Source organism: Macadamia integrifolia, chromosome 13 (assembly GCF_013358625.1).
Source record: "Macadamia integrifolia cultivar HAES 741 chromosome 13, SCU_Mint_v3, whole genome shotgun sequence".
Taxonomy (NCBI): domain Eukaryota; kingdom Viridiplantae; phylum Streptophyta; class Magnoliopsida; order Proteales; family Proteaceae; genus Macadamia; species Macadamia integrifolia.
In genome coordinates, this window is record NC_056569.1 from 471,728 (window position 1) to 493,766 (window position 22,039).

A 22,039-nucleotide genomic window follows, 5' to 3' on the forward strand; every position below is an offset into this window, starting at 1 on the left:
TTTTCTGTTGCTGAGTCCTAGTAGTATAAGACTTCCTCCATCACAGCTAGCAATTGGAGGAACTTTCCTAGTTTGTTTGCTTTTCTTTCTTTGCTTTCCTACCCTAGAAAGACTTAAGTGTTCTTCATGGAGTCTACTTGGTCTAGCACTAGTTTATATATACATGTAAAGGCTTACAGCCCCCCACAATTTTGATGACTCTTCATTGATCCAAGTAAGTTTCTGAAGTATACTGTGCACAGTAGTGAAGGCGTTGCCCAGACATCCTGGCTAGTATCAACTGACAACTATGATCCTGTGCATACTAGTTCTCCTATGCTGTTCAATCCTGTTTGGTTTTAATAAATATTATTTTGTTGGATAGGTAGTCTATCCTGTTCTTCTGTTTCTGAAATTCTTTTTCTGATTCTAGTACAGTCCTTAAAACAGATCAAACTCTAGTTTTCCCAATTTGAAATCCAACTCTTCAAATTTCAGTTTCTGATGATATTTTGAATCTGAATGCAGTTTAGCATCAGTATAATAATCTAAAAATCTAGACTGGATTTCTATCTTTAAAACCCTAACTTTCTAGTTGGTTTCAGGAAACTTACTTCAGGTAAACTTCCTATATCTTCTGTTTTACATAATATGAACAGTGTTTATGTTTTCTGAATATCAGTTTATCAGTTATCTCTGTTTGTTGACCTATTTGAATTCTGAATTAAAGTCCCAAACCTGTCCTGCATTTCTAATGTTCTTGAGTGTCTTCCTAGTTAGTCCTAGTAGGATTGCTCCATAACTAAGGATATGCCCATCAGATTCAGACCAAACTTGACAGGATTATTCATCCAGCTAAGACAGGCCTTCGACTCTAGTTATTAAATTGTCTTAAACTTCTTAATTCCTTATTTCTGCGGTTTTGTATTTTCCCAAGGTTTTCTAAACCCGAACTTTTTTATGTAGTTAAATCTTAAAATACAATTACCCTTGCTTTGTATATAGTTTAGTTTCCTTTTCCTTTTAATGGTTACGAGCTCAATTGGGGCAACTCAACAACAACAACTCAGCCTTTTTTCCCAACTCAACTCAACTCAAAATAAGCCTCATCCCAAAATGGGCTCAACTACAGAGGTCCTGTTTCACAATTCAACTCTTTGCAAAGCCATATGTGGGACCCTAATCCACGCATGCCCTTTCTCACCACTACTCCTAAAGTCATTTTAGGCTTGCCATGCTCTTTTAATTCTGTCCACTATGAATCATGTGATTCCGTATGAGTGCATTGATAGATCTTCATCGCACGCGTCTATGCCACCTTGAACAACATACTAGTTTATTCCTTATATTATCATTTCTATTTTGGGGCAGGAAAGGAAAAGTAAAAACAAAAACAAAATCAAATTAGAATCCAGTGAGTGCAAGAATCTTGGGAGTGTTTGATTTCAGAAATTAGCAGTATTAAAAAAATTGCAGGTTCGAAACTTGGAAACAGCCTCTCTTGCGAAGCAGGGGGTAAGGCTGTGTACATTTGCCCCTCCCAGACCCTATAGTAGCAAGAGCCTCATGTACTGGGACAACCCTTTTTTTTTTTAGCGAAGTTCAAAAAAATTCCAAATGTTCTCTAAAACCTGAAGAGAAAACATAAAATAAATTCATTTCAGAGAAAGCACATGACAACCATGCCGTTGGGGGGGGGGGGGGGAGACAATCTGAGTGACCAAAAATGTAAATTTATTACTCACATGAGTATCTACTGTGTTTTTCAACTTAGGGGTGGCTGATCTTGATCCATTGCTTAGGGTTGGCAATACCCATGACGGCCAGTATGATCCTTTGTCCAACAGCTGGTCTAGCATGTTTTGCTCCTGAGTGCAGTCCCAGCAGAGGGATTCAAGAACCTCCAGCATCCATTGACAGCACAAAGCTGTTTTCCTCTCCATATAGGAGGTATCTGTCTCCATGATAGCAGATCTGATAGTCTGAATCAAAATTCTTCCCAACCTGTCGAGGTGATGCATGCTTAGACTCTTCCAGAAATCAGTACTTATCTTACAACGAAAAGCATGAATTGATTCACCAAAATCAATGTTCACATGAAGCTTTTTCCTTGATTCACCATCACCTACATCCTCAGATGTCATTGAATCCTCATCTAAAGTCATCTGTGCTGCCATGCTACACTCCCAGTCGATAATAAATATGGCAGCTGAAATACATGAAACAAGCTCACATTTCTCATCAAATGTCTTTAAGCAAAAGAAACTACCCTCAAGAACTTCAAGAGCGAATTTTGCCATCTCAAGCGCGTTGGCATAAGATTCACATTTTGGCAATGACTCTTTTTCTCCAGTCATTAATATTAAAGAACTAGCATATTTTGCCCATGTAAAAGAGGAGTTCATCAGAAATAGGACAATCTTTTTCAGGACCTCCTCAAATATCCTGAATGTTGCATCTCTGGAAAGAAAAGAAGCCTTATCATCTTCCACTGAGCCGCCAAGAACAGACCTGCAGAAAACCACATGAAAAAGATTAAGATAACATAAGAGGGAAAAAGAAGAGAAAAGTATTTAAATTCATATCGACATATGTTCCTCTTCTGTGACAAATATAATCAATAACTCAAAGTGAAGTTATATGCAGTATGCAACTGGTAATAGTGATGAATCCCAGAGACTCTTATTGGTATTGGAAGGTGCTTGTAACATTTGGTTAGGCCACCAGGGAGCGAGCTTGTCACAGTTTGTTTGGCGGGTGAGTATAGTAAGCACGGATTAAAAAAGGGAATCAGATTGGCCAGCTGATTTGGATCAGAATATGCTGAGGCCTATCCCAATTCTGGCTGATTCAAATTGGCCAATCCATGTCTGAAGACTAGGGTTAGTGCAGATTATGGCTGATTCCAACTAATTCCTAATCGATTCCAGCCGATCCAAAACAGAATCCAATCGGAATCAGCTGGACCCAATTCCTTTTCTTCTAAAACCCTAGTAGGAAGTATGAGATCATCTGCAATTTCAGATAGGAAGATGGTGAAATTAGATGCTGGGGGAGGTGAGGAGATAGGTTTTCACCAAGTGGTGTAATTTTTTGGGCAACAATGTGGATTAAGAATGAGCTGCTTTTGCCTGCCCGTGGACTTCATTGAAAGGGAAGTCTCAAGCAGTGGGCAGGAAAAAACAAAATCCCTGTCCATGTGGGGGAACATGGGGAAGGTAATTTTAAAGTGGAAAAGGAGCTGTCTGATGATTTCAGAATTTGGTTAAGGCAAGGTTGGATACTCATACTTGAGCTATTAAACACAGTGGGATAGCGTGCAGTTGTAGAAACGATAAACAGACTTCCCAGCAGGTGCTACAGATGACAGTGTTCACAAATCATGATAGTAACACAACTACAGAACCTCAACTCCACTAGGATTACCAGTGAGGTAGGGATTTTTGAAATAGACCTCTTAATTCAGGGTGGGTTAGTAGAATGTAGACCAAAGGATTTGACATAGATGAGGATGGGGAATCGAAGATTTGCTATGCTGCAGCAGGATGGGAGAAAAACCTGGATAATATTTTCTGAGGAATGAGTCAATGAAAGGCTGGGGAAATCAAGATTTTTGTCCATTTTATTGTCCAACAGAGATGGTTCGAAGCACTAAATATATGCGACCCTTGTGAATTCATGGGTATATGAAAGAGAGTCTTTCATGATGAAGTTCGATGAAGTCTACAGATCTGTCAATGCAGAATAGAGTGGATCTGAATAGAAAAGTCCCTTAGGGTAAAGGCCTGGAACAGAATGTTTGGATGGATCATATTTTCAGGTTGCGAAAGCTGGCTCGATGGGGCTGAGCTTAGCTGGGCCAGAACTGAACTCTAGTGCTGGTTCTGAAGCTGGTTCTTCCTCATGCGATACTAGAGGCCATGCATAGGATTATCTACATCAAAAGAATGAAACAAGGGGGGGGGGGGTTCATATGCAAATGAACAAATTTCACAGACCACGAGTCATGACCACAGAACAAAAAGCTGTTCTTGCGATGCAAGGGTGGTAAGGAGGTCCTTTCGGCAGAGATTTAAAAATCAGGTTGGAATTGGCCCAGACCAATCCGGATTCTGGTTCCAGGTTTTTAAACCCTGCCTTTTGGTTGTTGCACTGTTTCCTGGGGAAAAGGATTTTGAGGGTGATGTTACTTCCAGTCGTCCTATCATGGATTGCCTTCTTCCCCACCACCCTCACCCACTTCCCTTTTTCCTGACTTGTGTGCTTTTTGGCGTTTGCTCTTTTTGGCTCTACTTGAGGCTTGTAAGGGATGCATCTGCTCCACTTTACAATAAAGTTTGTTTTCAATCAAATAGAAAAACAAATGCTTATGTTCTTGCCAATTCAGTTCCCACATACCACAATAATTTGGTTTATAGTAAGAACTTAAATGTTGTGCAGATATTAAAAATTTACATACCGTAGAAAACAAGCATAGGATTTTGTGAAGGGAGGAGAACAACAGGCAACAGAAACAGCAGCTGAATCTAATAACTTATGATTCCATTGTTCTAGGTCAGACCCTTGCCAAATATAAGATTCAGGTTCCACCTTCCTCTTCCTCATGATTATTTCCTTCCTTATTTTCTCCATGAGCATTGCTAAAACAGCGACATGATCAAAGTCCATAGACCCAGGCACAGGGCTGGGGTTTTCTAGCTTTGTAGTATATGTGAGAATACTGGACCATTGTTCAACAAAACATTCATTATCAAGTAAAGCAAGCAGGAGATCTAAACATGCACTCATAGAGTGATTATTTCTTCTTAAACACCAAGGGATAATATCTTCCTTGAAGACCTGTAAAAACTGCTTTGTTCTTGATTCATGGTCACCATCACCAGAAAGATGAATGCTGGAATCCCTTGTTTCACTAACAAAGAGCTGTGACACTAATTCTTGCGGTCCAAAAATTGAAGCCATAACAGATAAAAGCCTTACAGCCTCTGGTGAGTCCTGCTGTCAGGAGGAATGAATGTATGAATGCATATTATCAGTAAAAGACAAATAAGATGTAAATTGTAGAAGTTACTACGGGCCCGTTTGATAACGTTTCTGCCATTTCTGTTTCAAGAAACGGTAGAAACATAAATTTCCGTTTCTAGAAGCAGAAACGGAATTGAAGGTGTTTGATAAGTCATGTTCCTAGAAGTCGATAGTAACTAACGAAAGAATGGCCACAAGTCGTTTCCAGAAACGGCGAGCGAAACAAGTAACTTGGGTCGTTTCTTGAACCATAAATAGGTAGAAATTTCAATTTCTATTTTTGAAAACAAGTGAAACGAAACAGTTTTATCAAATGCTTTTTGTTCCGTTTCTGCCGTTTCTGTGTCCAGAAATGGAAAAAACTCGTTTCTTGAAACGTTATCAAACGGACCCTAAATTGATTGCATAAAACAAAAAGAAGAGTTGCAATATCATGTGGCAGAAAAAATAAGCTCAAAATATCCAAGTAAGTGTCTTTAAGTTCTAACATTTGTAACATGAAAATGTATTTCCTCAGAATTTGACCATGGCCAAAAACCCATTTTATGCTGATATCTAGGGCATGTGCCAATAGTAGTTGGTAGAAAATGAGCTTAAAGAACGTCTCAATCGTAGCTACATTTTCTATTCCATTAATATGTAGCCCGCTCAGAACCCTATGTGCTACTGACAGAGTAGGAGACTAGGAGGAAGGGCAAAGGACTATTGCTTATTTGCACCTATGATGTGAACTTGTGAAGTCAATGACTGTACCACTTGCACCTTTGGTGTGATATTCTGAAATTTAATAATATTAAATGATTTTTCTTCATTTGTCAGTTGCAATTGTATATTTTAATTTGTTCCTTTATGTTTTGTATGTTATAGTACCAAATCCTATTTAACGTAGGTTATCTTTGAGAATATATAGGCATGGTTCAAAAGCTCGGCGAAATCTCAGCTATTTCGGTCTTTTCTTTTTGCCAAAACGAAATTGCATACAAAACACAAAAAGACAACTTCGGTCATTTTGTTGCTCATTTTGCTAATTTCAGCCATTTCGACTATTAGCCCAACCATCACCCCCCCTAAAAAAAAAAAAAAAAAAGGCCCAAGAGAAACACATGGAAAAAGTACAATGTTTTGGCGAATTTTTGGTATTTCTATAGTTTTGGATTGACCTAAATGGTGAAACTAATTTTTGAACCTTGTATAAAAGCAAGGTACAACGTACACTGCCAACCTAGGGTACGAAATCAAACTAACAAGTTGAATGTACTTTCAACAATCTACAGGTTCCACTGTGTTTAAGGATGCATAATCAAGGTCTCTGCCAAGTTTCAGCCCAAAATATTGCCATTTGACCACCGAAATGGTCAAACGAAACCAACCATTGACCTCTGCAAAATTGTAACCAGATTTTGGTTAAAACCATAAATATTTCGGTTTCAATCCTGACTTCTTGAACCTTAGCCCCATGAGGCACTCTTGTGTGTCAATATCCAATAATATGACTGCACATAGAACAAACTAAACACTCTAAATGACTCAACCTAAGTAGAAAAAAAGGCTAGGAATGTATAGGTGCTTATTGGGGTTTCGGGTCTTGGGGGTGAGACAGCAATTTCATATTGCATTCTCAGCATGTGTCATATTGTGCAAATACGATAGATGTATTGTACATTTATTGGCACTTGCAAACATGGTTTAAAGCATCTCCGATATGATACGTTACCTCTGATACGTATCTTAAATTTAGCCGACCGATACCGATACTTTGATCCTTACTTGCAAAGGAGTAAAATCACTTTGATCTCTTGTTTCGGAGAAATAAATGGCTAACGAGGAATAGAAAGAAACATATTATATTTGATCTCCAAGTCCTCATATGGCACTTCTTCCAATCCTGGATGGGGGATCACTTGTAGGAATGACATAATGCTAATCCATGTTCCACATGGCCAAGGAAGCATCATTTTTTAAGCTCATTATGACTTGATCGTCCGGAAGAGAATATATCTCTATCAGAATAGTGGAATGGAAGGCACTGCAAGAAAAGTATACTCCTTTTCAAATCGCCCCATGAAGACGGACGTTCAGAAAGGTTCTTGATATTCAATTGTCCAGGCATGCGAGAAGGGAGCGAGATCAGTACACAAAGATCAGTTGAAAACCCCTAACTGTTTCTGCTAGACATGCCTAAGGATGTAGTCTAGTCTATGCCCGCAAGTGTTAGATACCATGGTATATGGAGCAAAGTGGGAAATCAATAATTAAATGAAAAAAAAAAACCGCCACATTTTACAAAAGCAGAAGAAAGCATGTGATTACATCATTTCAGCATCAAATCAATCTAAGAGTAGTCAAGGAAGAGAATAACTACAAAGTCATGTATAACACAGCAACTTACCATAGATCTAATTAGTGGAAAAGATTTTGCCATTAATGGTCCAGCCAAATAATCCAATGGCCATTTTTCACCTTTCTGCACTGCCTCCTTCCCCAATAAGGACAAAAAGTTCACAACCTGTTCAATATGCTCAGAGGATTTCTGTAAGTGCTCTTCTTGCCGAAGCATCTCCAAACAATCCTCTTGAAACTTCACACAGAAGGTGCTGAGCAAATTGCCTTCCTTTGTAGAAAGATCTGATAGAATTCCAACAATGCATTTCCCTAATTCTTCCATACCTCCCATGGGATACCTGCGTTCCTTAGCGCTTTCTCCTGAAGGGTGAATGCTATCCGCAGACGACCCACCATTAAACTTTCCAGAGAAGACAGAACCCTGACTATTTGGGTTGACTACCAAAAGATAGTCATGCCACAAAAGCAGAAGGATATTCTCTATAAGACTGACCTGGAAATGAGAAATAGCATCCACTCCATTACAATATCTGCACACAAATAAGTGGTCATGCCCTAAGAAAAGAATAAGAAAAAATTATAACGGTGGAGATGCAGATAAACCTTAAATCTCTCTAATGCACAGCAAATAAGACACAGCAGTGAAAGAAAAAAAAGGAGCAAAAACTTGGAACATCCACAATCATCTGTATGTTCCACAACAGTCAAATAACATCCTAAAAACTACAACAAATAAAAGTTAGGACACATACCTTGATGCATTATGTACACTCCAAAGAAAACATTCTTGAAATGCCTTGAAGAATGCCAATTGACCTAGAGATGAGGGATAGGATTGGTTCCTTCCAGCCCATAGATTCTGGAAGAATTTTAGCAGAAACTGCTCTCCATCTATTGCCTTAGGAGGTATGGTATCTAAGAAATAAACTAAATTTGGATAAGAAAGTTGCTGTGACCCGTAGCATCCATTCCTCAAGAAAATCCAAAACCGATTTAATAGAGTCTTTTGAATATTAGCATTAGCCCAACTGTCAGAAAATTTTTTAGAGAAGAGCAAAATTGTCTCCCACATAGGAGAATGGCATGCTGGATCCTTTTCTTGGAAAGCACCTAGTATTGTGATGGATAAAGTCTGAATAGTTTCTTGATTGAAAGCATGAGGAATATGTCTAATAAAACTCCCTAATATTGAATATGTAGCTGAACGAATGCCAGGGCTTTGAGATTTGAGAAAGTCAACAAAATATTTATGGGTGGAGAATATCTTTCCGGCAGAAGAATTAGCAGTTTCCCTCGCCTTTGATGCATTTTTTGGTTCAGCAGTAATGTTGTCAAAACCTGGTCTCCTTGATTGCGTTCCAAATAGGATATCAATAAGTGTGGCAAATGCCAATAATGATGAAGAGAGCACCTGTGATCAATGAATCAGAAAGCAAAATTATGGTGTTAGAAAAGATGATTAACACCTTGGAAATAATTTATATTACCAACAGATAAGAGATGGTGTTTGTATTCAATATAATGAATCCAGGGATTACACAACTACCAGAAAAAGGAAATATACTGAATTTGCTGATAATACACCCAACTGAAATTCAAATCAGAAGACAGAAGAACAAGAAATAAACTAGCATACAAATGCAAAAGGGATCATGTGTAACAATAAAATATGGTTCAGCATGTTAAATGGAATGTGTCCCTGACAATAATATAATCGGAGAAGCAGTGCTCAAAAGATCAATATTCCAAATTCCAAAATGAAATCTTTTGGCTGGGGTTCCCTTCCACTTATATAAGTGACTTTTCTGATACTCTCACACCAGTCACAAAAAGTATCCTTCGAAGTTTCTCCATTTGTTTGGTGACCAATTTAGGAAACTTTAGAGGAGATAATGCAAGAGTAGATTACAAGCATAGTTTTTAAGGCGGTAAGGCGACGGAGGCGTCTGAGGGTCTTTCAGAGCGCCTTAGCAATAAGGCGGGCATAAAGCGTCGCCTTATCGACTAAAGCGTTCCTGTGTAATTTTTTTATAAGACCAATCTATTTTGCTCAAATCCTAGTTGAATCCTATTACTCATATGTTAAATAAATATTAAAGGTTCATATTCATACCAATGAAAACAAATCAATAAAGTGAATAAACTAAGTTCATCTTCATCAATCATCAATCATCAATCATTAATCATCATAACATATTAACATATAATATAAATATATAATTATGAAACAAAATTATAAATATAAAGAAAAGAAGACATAAAAAATACAAGTATTTATTATACTTACCTCTATGATGCCAAAATGAGTGCCTAAGTCCTAAGGTCATCCACTATATTTCTACTCCCGTCAAAGAAGAATGAAGTTCAATGCTGCCGGAGCAAAATGGTGGCCTGGATCAATGGTTCTTCCTTGTTCCTTGATTCCTTCTCAAAGCCCTTTCTTAAAACCCTTGACAAAATCCAAACCCTGTTTGTGAATCGTGTTTTTGTTTTGTTTGTTTTGGTTATTTTTGATGGAGTAAAGTTGATCCCATACATCTCAAGTGTTAACAAAACCATACACCTACCAATAAAAAATCTATATTTGGAATCTTCATCAAGTAATTTTAAAATGTGTTTTAAAAAAAAAAAAAAAAAAAAAACCCCATAAGGCGCCACTTCACATAAGGCGGAGCACTGCCTTACCATCTCTAGACCGCATCAGCGCTATAGCGCCTTAAAAACTATGCCTAGGACCATTGTGGCCTAACAGTTTTTTTTTTAGTAAATATTTGGCACAACACAGTTGGTGCCTGGTGGTCTGATGGCCTGACAGTTTGGTCTGAATGGTTCTGGTAATCTGGATGTTTCAGGTAAATACAATATAAATATTTAAAACATTATATTGTATAAGATTAATCTGTTTAGGTATAAAGTTTCCGTAGACTAGTGGTGAAGACACTTGCACTGTTGCACCATTGGCAATGGGTCCTGATATTCCAGTGTACCTATTTGAACGGTGGTCAATGGTAGGCATTCTGATATTCCAGTTTACACAATCCAAATGATCCAAGTTTCCAACTGGATAGTCTGTTGATCAAACCAATAGTTTCTAAAGGAAACTTCCAAAAAAAAAGACAAGGTTCAAAGGCCGGTTTTTATTTCTTTCCAGACATGGCAGAGGTCATTCCAAACAATAATGGCAATGGCATCATGTATCTCAGGATGAAATTTTAAAACATTACAGTGCAGGTTCCAGAATAAAAGAAAGAAAAGGATATTAGACAAAACAAGGCTGAGGGACTTACTTTAAAGGAGCAAATGCTTAAAGGAAAGAAAAAGGCAATTTAATTGGCTGGAGATAATTACAAGGCTGTCAGGCAACAACTAAGAAAACCCTTTTTTTTGTTTCCGGTTCCTAGTCTTGGTTACTAGCTGGATCCACCTAATGAGTGGGTAGGTAGGGGAGTTCGGAGCTGGGGTAGCACTACTAGGCTCATGAAGGGACCCCTCAACCCGCAACTAGTGGGATATGATCCCAGTCAGGGGTATCAGCAACCATTGACTTAAACACCAGGGGAGCTGACACCTTCAAGAAAGCAGTGGAGGAGCATAATAAAGCAAACCGAAAGAAATTATAACTGTTTTTATTACCTTAAAGAATAGTGGCGACGGTGTCTAGTAAAATGCAATTACAATCTGGAAGTTTTCTTTAACTTACAGGTTTCACTTTTCTTGTACTGAAGTGTTTTGAAAGAATGATTTGAGCGACTGCCTGCAAAGAAAACCAATAGAAGGATATTTACTCAACTTGTCATCACAATTCACAACAATGAATTTTCTTAAAAGGAAATGAATTGCACAGCTCTCACCTTTGACATTGTATGAAGAAGCTAACTAATCATCATCTCTCCAACAAAACTCATATAATTAAAAAGAAAAAACAAAAAAAGGTTTAAAGGGCCAAAAATCCACCATATAATGTTACATCAAAGTGCTGCTATGCCAAATATTGACATACAGGAAAAAGCATCTAGAATCAAGATCAAATCCTTCCTTAAAAGACATGTTCGGATATTTATAGTCTTTCAGTTTCAAATTATTGGAATTGGACTAAAAGAACATAAGTTGCTCCCTCTTGATGAGAGAACCTGCAGAAGGAAGAATCTACATACATCCTTTCATTAGTTTCTGATGGCCCTTATGGCGCCCAGGGTTGGCTATTGATGACAATCATGACCTACCACAAAAAGGGGATTTTTTTTGGGGGGCCAGGGGCGGGGGGGTGGGGGGAGACAGGAATTAAATTTTGTACATTCATTAGCTTTGCTTGGTCCTCATGACGCCTGGGTTTAGGTGGATAGCATAGTAGCATACCAAAAAAAGGGGAAGAGAGAGAAGAAGAAAAATAGGTGGAAAAAAGTGTGATGCTACCATCTTGCAAGTGATGGGGGTGAAAGCATAGATGACCTGCCAACAAGTGCATGTCAAGTTTTATGGATTTCCAAATATCATTAATTGAACCTCTTCAAACATCAAGTGACCATGAGGAAAGGTCCCTGTCATCTCGTGCTCACTTTTGCTAACCATTATATCTAATTATATATACATGTCCTAGCCACATGGAGCAGTGTGAACAACAATCAAGTGCCCCCTGTGACTTGAATTGTACATAGAACATAGTGATGTAGCTACCATAACTGCAAACCACCCAATGTGCCTTCTCACAATAGGTGAATGTTAGATGAAAAGTGAGAGATATAGAGATTGTGATGGCTTCCAACTGCTATTCAACATCAAGTGACCACTGGGTAGTTAAAGGTGAGTGGTGTAATGGTTGTGTACCACAGAACACCTGCCCACACACAACCATCCATGCATTTCTATGTGTATATCATGGTTTACTCTAAAAAACTCTTTTACATGGAACAGGTTTAATTGGTCATAACCACCCAATCAACGGGGTTCAATATCTCCAATGTAGGAAATTATCCTAGCATTGAAGAATCTTTCAAACTTGCACTTTTTTTTTTCAAAATGAAACTAGGATATTGATGGGGATTTGGTCAGTTATGTTCTTTGCAAATCCCGGTAAGCTGCACACCATAGCGACTTTCAGTTAACTGAGACTGGAGTCACTGCATTACCAAAGTGACTTCAGGTTCAGCCTTGTGTTTCTAAAACAAACATGGACCTGCAACACCCGCCGCCTTCAAAAAGCAGAAGTCCTTACACACCTACTCATGAGAGTGAAAGACTGAAAGGCATTTTGATTCCATCTCATTGTCCTTTTGCCAAGGCTTTTCACAGAATAACTTGATGCCAACATATTGTCACCATTTAATCGGCCCTCATACTAACCACCACAATGCCCAAGACACTTGGCTTCTAATTGGGAACTTTTCTGTACTACAAGCTCTTTGATTATGGCACATTTAGCACTTATATGATCCAGATGCAGTCCATGCACCAATTACACCCACTACAAGTTGTATAAGAAACGATTGATCCACTATTCTGCTCAGGCATCCCCAGGTCATCTCTAATGATTTCCCTCTTTGTGACCCTTGCAACTTTTGAAATTTTAATGGACCCATAGAGCTCATCCGAATTACATCCTCCACTCAGAGGCACCCCCTTGGTCCGTGATTGATAACTATCTCTCTTGAGGTCACATGATTGTTCTTCTCCTTAACTCTTTCCACCTTCCAGCATACCCTGTATATGGCATACCCATATTTCCATTTTTATTACCGAAAAAAAAATGGATTGCCCAGCAATATTAACATTGCAAACAACATACCATTATAAAAGAATATTGTGCAAGACCATTCGCTTCTTGGTGGACCAAGAAAACATTCCTGAACTAAAAGGAACATATGACCACTGATTACCGACTAATCATCTGGTTCTCCTGCAGAATCTTCATCAAAGAACCCTGAGTTTTTAGATCACCAACCTGAAGATGCTTGTGTTCCCTCGTGAATGTACCACAATATTCCTCTCAATGTTCCACCCCACAATTGATTTCAAACCAACTCATAGATCCAACTATATAAGACTACTCCCTCTGTCCCAATAACACAGTCTTGGCTGAAAAAACCCACATTTCAAAGATGTTTTCTTTACTCATTAATGCATCAATCACCCACTATATCCAACCCTCTTTCCAACATTACCCCTATAAGTTGTGTTTATGTAATAAAGGGAAAAAATTTACGACAAGTGAATGAAATAAATGTGTTGACTATTGAATAAGGGCATTATCAGAATCTAACAGAACTTCATATCTTGGTTTTTAAATTGGACAAACTTTTTGGGACAGTGCCAAACCTCACACAGGACTATCTTCGTGGGGGCGTAGGGAGTATTAGGAATTGTGCAAAGTGCAAGCCATGTGCTCAAAATACTTTCAGTATTTCAAAAATTACTGCCCCTTGCTTTCAACTCTATTGTTCATTTTTTTTTTCCTGTTAAAAGTGACTAAAACCTCATGTTTTCTGTTATGCTAACTGTCCTTGGCATAGAAAGAATCGAAGAGCTTTTCTATGTTTTGCAAAGTTGTTTAGCCCTTCCCAAATCTAACCACATTTTGCTTGTTTTGTTTAAGATTCAACTGTCAATCTCCATCTCGGAAAACCAATATGATGAGAGGAGGGTGTTCACAGGTATTCCAGAAAAAGGGATTTCTCACTCACAATCGATGTAGGATTAACACTCTTCTCGTGTGTAGGTGGATTGGAACCACCATACACGTGGAAGGAAACAGGAAGGGGAGGATGATGGAGACCAATGGAACCGGAAGGGAATCAGGACACAACTTGCTATGATACCATGTAAATATCCATCTTAAAAGATTGATCTGATGAGAGGATGGTGTTCACAGGTATATTAGGAAAGAGATTTGTCACTCGCAAACAATGTGGGATTAACACCGATAAAAAAACTGTATGAATTATGATAATAGATCTACATGGAGATCAAACTACTGTTAATCATTGAGTGCTAATATTTGCTGCAATTCCACCAATTGATTGATATAAGTAAAGTATGACTTGCATTACATATACCTTACTTTGAGTTAAATATGTTTTGTTGGTAATAATCCCACATTGGACATTGATGCCTTCATATTCCAGTTGAGCCTCTCCACCTAACAATTTAAGCTTTTGGGTTGGATACTGCAATATGGTATCAGAGCCATCAGCAGTTTAGGACCACTATGTTATTTAAATATCTGTGTATAGTCACCCGAAAGACGGGCAACATGTGAGGAGTGTTGGTAATAATCCCACATTGGACCTTGGATTCCTCCATTTACCAGTTAGGCCTCTCACCTAACAGCTTGATCTTTTGGGTTAGATACTTCAAAATGTTTTATGAAAGGTATTTCCATGCATTTTTACAATTTATATGTGTCCCTTGAGAGTGTCACATCTCGCATGCTTGTCCTAAATTTCTCCATTTATCAATGCAAATCTTACATGTCCATGATACACCAGTCAAATTGGCCAACCTATAATTCTACCAATACCAATACCCCCACCTATACTTCTAACCTTGGATGAAGATATGTTTGTTATTTTGTTATGATATAATCTTACCTTTGTTTCTATCTGGGAAAGGTATGGTCTCTTCTCTGCATCAAGTGAAAAGCGCACTTTTCCTCTATTCTCATTAGACTTGGTCCACTCTTTGAGGACTTCAGGGCTCATCCACATCTCTTCCATGTCCTCAGGAGAAGCTCTTGAATCCCAGTATAACTCATCAGCTGTTCTCTCATGAAAAAGAAAAAGAAGTCAGAGAAGACCTCTTAACTACATATCAGAGTAAGATAAATAATCTTATCCACATAAAACACATCAAATATGATTAAAGCATTTCATTTGAGACAACAGTATTTCAAAGGAACTATATGAACTCAAGTTTTAGTTGATACAAACAAGACTTGAGAAGCAGAAGATAATTAAACAATCTGTGGTAAAATTAGTAAAAAGTACATCAAAGAAGCATCTGATCCATCCAATTAGCTTGAGAAAAAGACCCAATTGTTATGACCGAAGTATGACAACACTGAGAGTGAAAGTTCTTCTTCACAATAAGACCCAGTTGTTGTGATCCAAGCATTAAAATATTGAGACTGAAACTTCTTCTTCTTCTTCTTCTCTCTCTCTCTCTCTCAAAATTTTATGCTATAAGAAAACTAATTCCTTTTGCCCTTTCCAAAGAGGGGAAAATGCATAGAAAATAATTTAAATGCCATCATTTCCTACCAGATATGCCAAGTAGCAGGAGAAAGTCTACCTTTGTTTTCTAAAATAGGCAGAGGAGGAATAGAAGCATCAGGCATTGAAGCATTACACGTCTGGCTGCACAATAATCAGAAAATGTCTAACAATTTTAGTACTAGCATTTTGATTCACCTTGGACAAAGTTTTTTATTTAATTCATTGAAGGCAGTAGGTAATGTAGATAGATGGTACACCTCATCCCAAAACATCTTACATAATACCTACAACTTATATCAATCGCCATTGCTTACCCCAACCTAGAGTCTCAATCAACCAGATGCGTAATATGACGTGGAAATAATGAGAGGGGGTATTAAGGATATCCAAACTCACATCACAAGATAACTGCAGCTAAAAATTATGGTCAACAATGCTTTACCTTTAATTAAAGGCTTGGCTAACAGAAAAGACATGCAGATTAAAATGCTCAGAAGATTGGAAAGAAAAAAAAAATACTGGACAAGATTTAAATGTGTATGCTGAAACAACCTCCTGGATGGGAGAGATTGTTTGACCGAGAGGTACCGTCGCCAGCAATCCAGTGTTGACTTTCGTTTTGCTTTTTTTGTTCCACCTTTGTAAGCCCTAATTACAAATTCTTCATTTCTTTCCCTGAAGATATAATCCCACAGTAAACAATTGAACACCCAAAATAATTAATCGAACAAATCACATAACCCCTTGGGGGAGACAGCATGTTACAAAATCCAGATCTAGCAATAAAGTAATTTATGGATACAGAAAAATATACTGAATAAATGAACATACTTTTGATCATAATGTGATAACCACTTTAAGTATGATGCACCAAAATATACACTTATGAAAGGCCTATACAGAAGTGTTGAGTCTCCTTCTATTTCATATTGCCGGTAACTCATCTCTCTGCAAGGAAGTTCCAGTTTCAGAGTAATATAATTAACCAAATAGGGTTGCAACAATTGCTTAAGATGTTATATACTCTCTGATTAGTAATTAGGATTTGATCATCTAATTAATACCTGACAAGCCACTCTGCAGTTTTTGGTGACAACTGCATGAGCCCAAAACCAGTTTCCTTAGTTTGTTTGTTATACCGTGTTGTAAGAAGTTGTCTGTCACTTTGAAGTTCAGCAATAGCACAAATCATGTCCTGCACAAGAAAGTAAGGATGCCAAACTTGGAAAACCTTAATATCAAAGTATAAACTGTTTTAGCTTAATTACGCTTTACATAATGCTAACAATTTGAAGCCTTTCTCAATTCCCAACTATATGGCTTATCCACAAATGCTTTATTAGCATGGGAAACGCATTCCTATTGTCGTAAGCACTAATTCAGTTCAAAATAGACAGTGTATGCTCTAAAATAGACAAGGTTTATATCTATATAAAATTAAAATGCATATTGAAATGGAATCTTCAGATACAAAACAACTGTGTTTCACATATGTTCTTAGTGAATATTAAGTACCACTTCCCTTCAGACCATCATGAAATTGTTACCATCATAAAGTGGTTTGTCTTAGCAGTAGTGCAGTACATATAACTGAGAACACAGAAGAAACCCAATAATGGATCTTTGACTAAGGTATGGTGAGAGGAAACTGCAAATGGAATCTCATGAAGAAAACCCGTATTTAAAATAAATACTAAATTTGGATCATAATAAATAGTAATTCATCTCACTTAAATAACAAAATTCTGTTTCAGAGGATGTTGAGAAATTGAGATAGATGAGCGGAAACATTAGGAAGGACACAATCATAAATAAATACATTACTGTTGTGATTTGGTGAAAAAATATGATTTGTGTCAGATTGACACTAGCCACCTTTATTTATAACAGATGAGAAATGAGTACAAGTACAATAATGCCCCCAAGGACAAAATCTACCTTTATACCCATACTACAATACTTAGGAAGTAACAATAGGAAACGAACGGAGACTTGTTTGAGATGGTTTGGCCATTTGGAATGAAGACCATTGAGTGCACTGGTGATAAGGTGTGGTTTGGTGAAAATTAGAGGTGGAAAAAGGACAAATGGGGATGCTGAAGATGATGTAGGTTGAAGTAGTGAACAAAAACACCATTACGCATGCGTTAGCATTGATAAAGCCTTAGATAGAGTGGAATTGTAGAAGGAGGTTCATGTAGACAATTCCAAATAGTTGCCATGAGGTTTTTTTTTGGCTACATAGTCGAGTTGAGTTTCTGTCTTAGCTTATCTAGATATAAACCTTGTTAGCCCAATACCATATTGATGCAACATATTCTACATCATAACTATTGCAGGTTAGCCCAAGCTTAGCCCAATACTGAAACTTGCATACAGCACTCGGCCAACCTCAGTCCAGCCAGCTTCCGCCTGTACCAACAGATGAAGGAATTCTTTCCACAAGGACAACCAATTTGGGTTTTCTTGTGGATCACCGGTCAAGAAGGAATTGGTTGGTCTTATAAATAGGCCTCATGACTAGCTATTCAAGATAACTCTTTAAGCTGGGATGCTGCTGATAATGGTGACGGCACAATTAAGAGTTTGTTGATGAGATAAATGTGAGAAAAGACAATGATATTTTTAAAAACAGATGGGTTCCTTTAATCTTTAAGAAAAAGGATTGGATTTCTCTCTCAAATATATCCTCTGCAGAGTGGAAGATTTATATTGCCAAACCTCATGGATCTAGTGTTCTAGATGTGTTTTCTCATCTTTCTTGTATTATCTCTATCTATTTGTATCGCTGTTGCCTGTTGGTTGGCTCATTAAGCTTCAAAACAAACTGTAAACTCCATCTAGCTAACTGATTTGCCCACCAGAAACTTCACTTTGGGAATCGTACTAAGTTTTGTTGAAGGACTAGAATTCCAAAGAACCAGCCTTCATTAAAACTCACAAAGAATTGTGTTAAAATTAAATAAGAATTTTCAGACATCTGAAGACTGAAGAGGAGGTTTATCGGTCATGCAGTGCAAGGACCATTGGAGAGTTTGTCCAAGAAAAGAATATACTAAATTAAGCGATGCATGGATTTTAATGATAATGTGCTATATTTACCCGACACTAACAATAAAGAAGGAAGACTGAAGATCAACATATAATGTTCTAGAATATTATAAATTATAATGCATTGTATGTTCTACAAATGGCAAAATGCTTGAATTTTGAGTTCAATATTTTCACATCTTAAGTTTTAGTGGGGGTGAAATATATAGAGACATGGTCACCAGTAATAAAATTTTCAAGAAGAATTCCTGAAAAATTTACAAAAGATAAAACATTATGGTCACTTATAAAAATGTAAGAAAACGTGAACTAATTTAAAATCAAAACATAGAATAAACTTGCACAGTTACAACATGAGCCACGATATAAACAAACTTAAGGAATACACTATAAATTAATAAACTTTAATAATAAAAATTCTAGAAGATACCGGATCTACTTGCGATTGGAAGTGTCTGCGGACAATAATCTCAGCCACGGCCTGAAGGGACACCAACCAAATACAGGAAAAAAAATTGTCAGAAAGAGCAGCAATGTGATTGTTACAGACTCACATGCAAGGATCTGTTCGTCTTCCCACCCTTCCCACCCGAAACAGAAGGGAAATATATTAAGCAAGAGAAGAAAGGGAGAAAGGATAAAAAAAAAAACCACAAAAAAAGGTTAAGAAAAGCTTTAGGATTCCAAATCTTGTTGAAACTTCCAAAGGATCAATAGTTGTCGAGTACTATGAAACAAATGCACAAAATTGACAGTTTTTTTTTTTTTCAAAACGTTGCTAGAAGTGTAGTTGTATATCTTATTGTCTCCAAATTCCCTCTCAAATCAGGTGAAAATTGGTTTTGAAATGCCAGGTATGGTATGTGCAATAAAATTTTATGTATGGATGATAATGTGATGAGTGATGAATTCATTTTCACCTTCATCTCAGTTTGGGTAAGAAAAGCCTGCCCATCAGGATCCCGTGAAAGGTGAACTTTTTGTCCTTTTGTCTCTCCTGCATCATCCCATTCTTTGCTCACAAAAGGATCCATCCACATTGCCTCCAAGTCCAGTGGATCAACACATTCATTCCAATACTTGAAGCTAGAAGCCATCCTAGGAAGATCACAGGGTGTTCCTTTTGGCATCCAGAAATGGAAGGAAGAACAGTTTTAATGTTCCATCAAGCATGAAGAATACATTCATGGATGTAGCTGTAAGAAAATACTGCATATATTACCTAAATATCAAAACTAAGTTGATGGAAGGTAAGAGGTGGTAGGAGCTTCTGATTCACGCCAGACCCTTTGACTCCCATCAGGAACCTGAAATATGGCATTGTCTGAAGTTTCACATGACAAAACAGTACAATCAAATAAGTGTCAAAAAAAAAATTAATGAACTGGACATGAGGACAATAGTGAGTTTGTCTTATTAGATAATAATCATCATCGCTATATTGGAGGCACGGGGGAATTAACAGCCTCATTGAATTAACATGCATGTAAAACTTGGTTGCTGGATCATTCAATACTCCAGTTCCACCACAACATTTCCAAAGCAACGATAAAATTCATTTAGATAATATCAGGAGATTTATTTAACTGCAAAAGATATTACTCATAGGAATGTAGGAACTGACTACTTGGGACAAGATGGTAGGGACCATCAGTTGAACTTTGAGCAACACTGGAAATAGGGGCAGTTCTAGTAGGGGGACATAGCCATATGGGGCTCACCCTTAGTTTTAAGAGCTTGTGTGATCATTGGGAGAATCTATATTGTTGGGTTTGAGTTGTGGGCTTGAAATTCTATTTATTTCTATTCAGTGCAAGTTAGCATAAGCAATTTCATAAAATTTAGCCTTAGTGTCAAATTCTGGTCATTTGTAGTTTATGTGTCTTAGTACATGTTTAGGATGGCTTCTTGAGCTTCTGCTTCAAGACCCAGAAACAGGGCTTTCACGTCAGCATAAGGTGGAGGCAATAGGAGGTTTGTGTGTTGGAATCTTCTCTGCCTCCCACTTCGTAAGCTCATAACCTCCCCCATCTTCTTGGATTCTGGTGTTGGGAGTGGTGATTATTCCAATATGAGCTCTCTTAATGGCTCCGCCCTTTGCTGACCCAAAAGCCCTGCTACTGAGTTTCAGAAGCAGAAGCCCGAGAAGCCATCCCAAATATTCCCTTAGTAATTATATGGGCCATGCTTATGCTATTCATTCGAATTTGGCTTACCAAATAATAATCTCAAACAGAGCAATTATTACCCAACCTCAGTCATGTTGTATGGGTCTTTTCCAAACTGAGACTTGAATGACAAATTCTCAGAGCCAACCACATGTTAGACATTTGAGCATGGAGAACAACATCATGAGACTGTATCAAGGCAATTGAATTGGTACCCAGAAAAGCTCTAAAAAACTTAACAAGTATGAGGAAATTATTCCAATTGCTCATCTTAAACAGGCATAGAGATGCCGAAAACATTATGAGGAAATTATTCAAATTGCTCATCTTCAACATGCATAGAGATTCCGCAAACAATAAAATCAACCAAAGGGTTCAAAAGCACATTATTGTCACAGAAGCAAGAAGCAATAGCAAATGGTGGAAACATGCAAAAGAATTAACATTGAATCATTTGGCACAAAACATATCCAACAAAACAGAGCAAAATTAGGATTTCAGATCATGAAGAGATTCACCACCTATGTAGTATTGTAATACATTGAACATATTCACCATCATCCAAGACACAGAGAAATGTATTCAAATCTAGAAAAGGGGAAAAAAAAGAAGAAAAAAGCGCGAATCCAGATTACAATACCAAACCTTTCAATCTCCATTCTATAATCCATAAGATTCAAAACACATACAGATTAAACAGATGGGATAAATGTAGAGGGGGGATTGGAATAACAATGTCTGCAGAGGATGAAGAATTTTACATTTTCCAGGCAAAAACGCAACGAGAGCAGGGAAGGAAACGTGTTCAGAACATTTGTGGGATTTCAGACTCAAAAATAGAAATGACACACAGCTTTTCGCAGTATTTTCTTAAGAAAAAAAAAATGGTAGTGAATGGAGCGCCATGTCTTTCATACCTGAGAAAGAGGAGGAAGCGACAAGTGGAACGACAGTCGTGTTTATCATAAAGGACGCCATGACAGGATTTGCTATGACGTAGGTTTATAATGGAAATTTAAAAAAGAATTGTTAACCTAGTTCCGGGACCATAGGGTTTCCCACCTATTCACCGATGGATCCGAATCAGATGCACTTCAAATTGGATGTAGATATGGGCCAAGCGGAGCCCACCAACGGCGTATTTGACATAAATTATTCTGCTTTGAGTAGCACGGCTTTTACGCACCATTCTTTAGTTGTAGCCCAAGGGTAAAATATAAAAAGGAAGATCGCTTTCAACGAGTGATTTGACAATTCAAAACCGAG

General features: G+C 37.6%; 2 protein-coding genes across 5 annotated transcripts in view; both read right to left on the bottom strand.

Annotated features, from left to right (window-relative positions):
* Positions 1-9,201, bottom strand: part of LOC122059764 (E3 ubiquitin-protein ligase listerin) — a 24,279-nt gene extending 15,078 nt beyond the window's left edge. Inside the window, exons 1-5 of the mRNA XM_042622801.1 lie at positions 9,160-9,201; positions 8,100-8,758; positions 7,394-7,877; positions 4,439-4,977; positions 1,725-2,490 (exon numbers count right to left, since the gene is read on the bottom strand). Coding sequence (XP_042478735.1) covers positions 1,725-2,490; positions 4,439-4,977; positions 7,394-7,877; positions 8,100-8,758; positions 9,160-9,201 — 2,490 coding nt within the window. The remainder of the gene's footprint in view (positions 1-1,724; positions 2,491-4,438; positions 4,978-7,393; positions 7,878-8,099; positions 8,759-9,159) is intronic.
* Positions 9,202-10,079: 878 nt separating this feature from the next.
* Positions 10,080-21,951, bottom strand: LOC122059514. 4 transcript variants are annotated; one of them, XM_042622328.1, is made up of 10 exons: positions 21,691-21,951; positions 19,828-19,912; positions 19,526-19,725; positions 19,036-19,086; positions 16,619-16,749; positions 16,386-16,502; positions 16,107-16,229; positions 15,631-15,695; positions 14,931-15,097; positions 10,080-11,101 (listed from the first exon to the last, which is right to left on the bottom strand). In XM_042622328.1, the coding sequence occupies exons 3-10, from the start codon at positions 19,700-19,702 to the stop codon at positions 11,039-11,041; spliced, it is 894 nt and encodes a 297-aa protein (XP_042478262.1). In that variant the 5' UTR covers positions 19,703-19,725; positions 19,828-19,912; positions 21,691-21,951; the 3' UTR covers positions 10,080-11,038. The 4 variants fall into 4 exon arrangements, with proteins under 4 accessions (XP_042478262.1, XP_042478260.1, XP_042478259.1 ...); XM_042622326.1 differs by having other exon boundaries at positions 19,828-19,929; XM_042622325.1 differs by lacking the exon at positions 21,691-21,951 and adding an exon at positions 21,535-21,682 and having other exon boundaries at positions 19,828-19,929.
* Between the last annotated feature and the right edge of the window lie 88 nt (positions 21,952-22,039).

Coding starts and splice junctions, on each gene's coding strand:
- LOC122059514 (XM_042622328.1), bottom strand. CDS start 19,702: ATGGCTTCTAGCTTCAAGTATTGGAATGAATGTGTTGATCCACTGGAC. Junction 16,230..16,385: donor TTATCACATTATGATCAAAA/GTATGTTCATTT, acceptor TTATATCTTCAG/GGAAAGAAATGAAGAATTTG. Junction 11,102..14,930: donor TTTCCCAGATAGAAACAAAG/GTAAGATTATAT, acceptor TTTTCTTTGCAG/GCAGTCGCTCAAATCATTCT.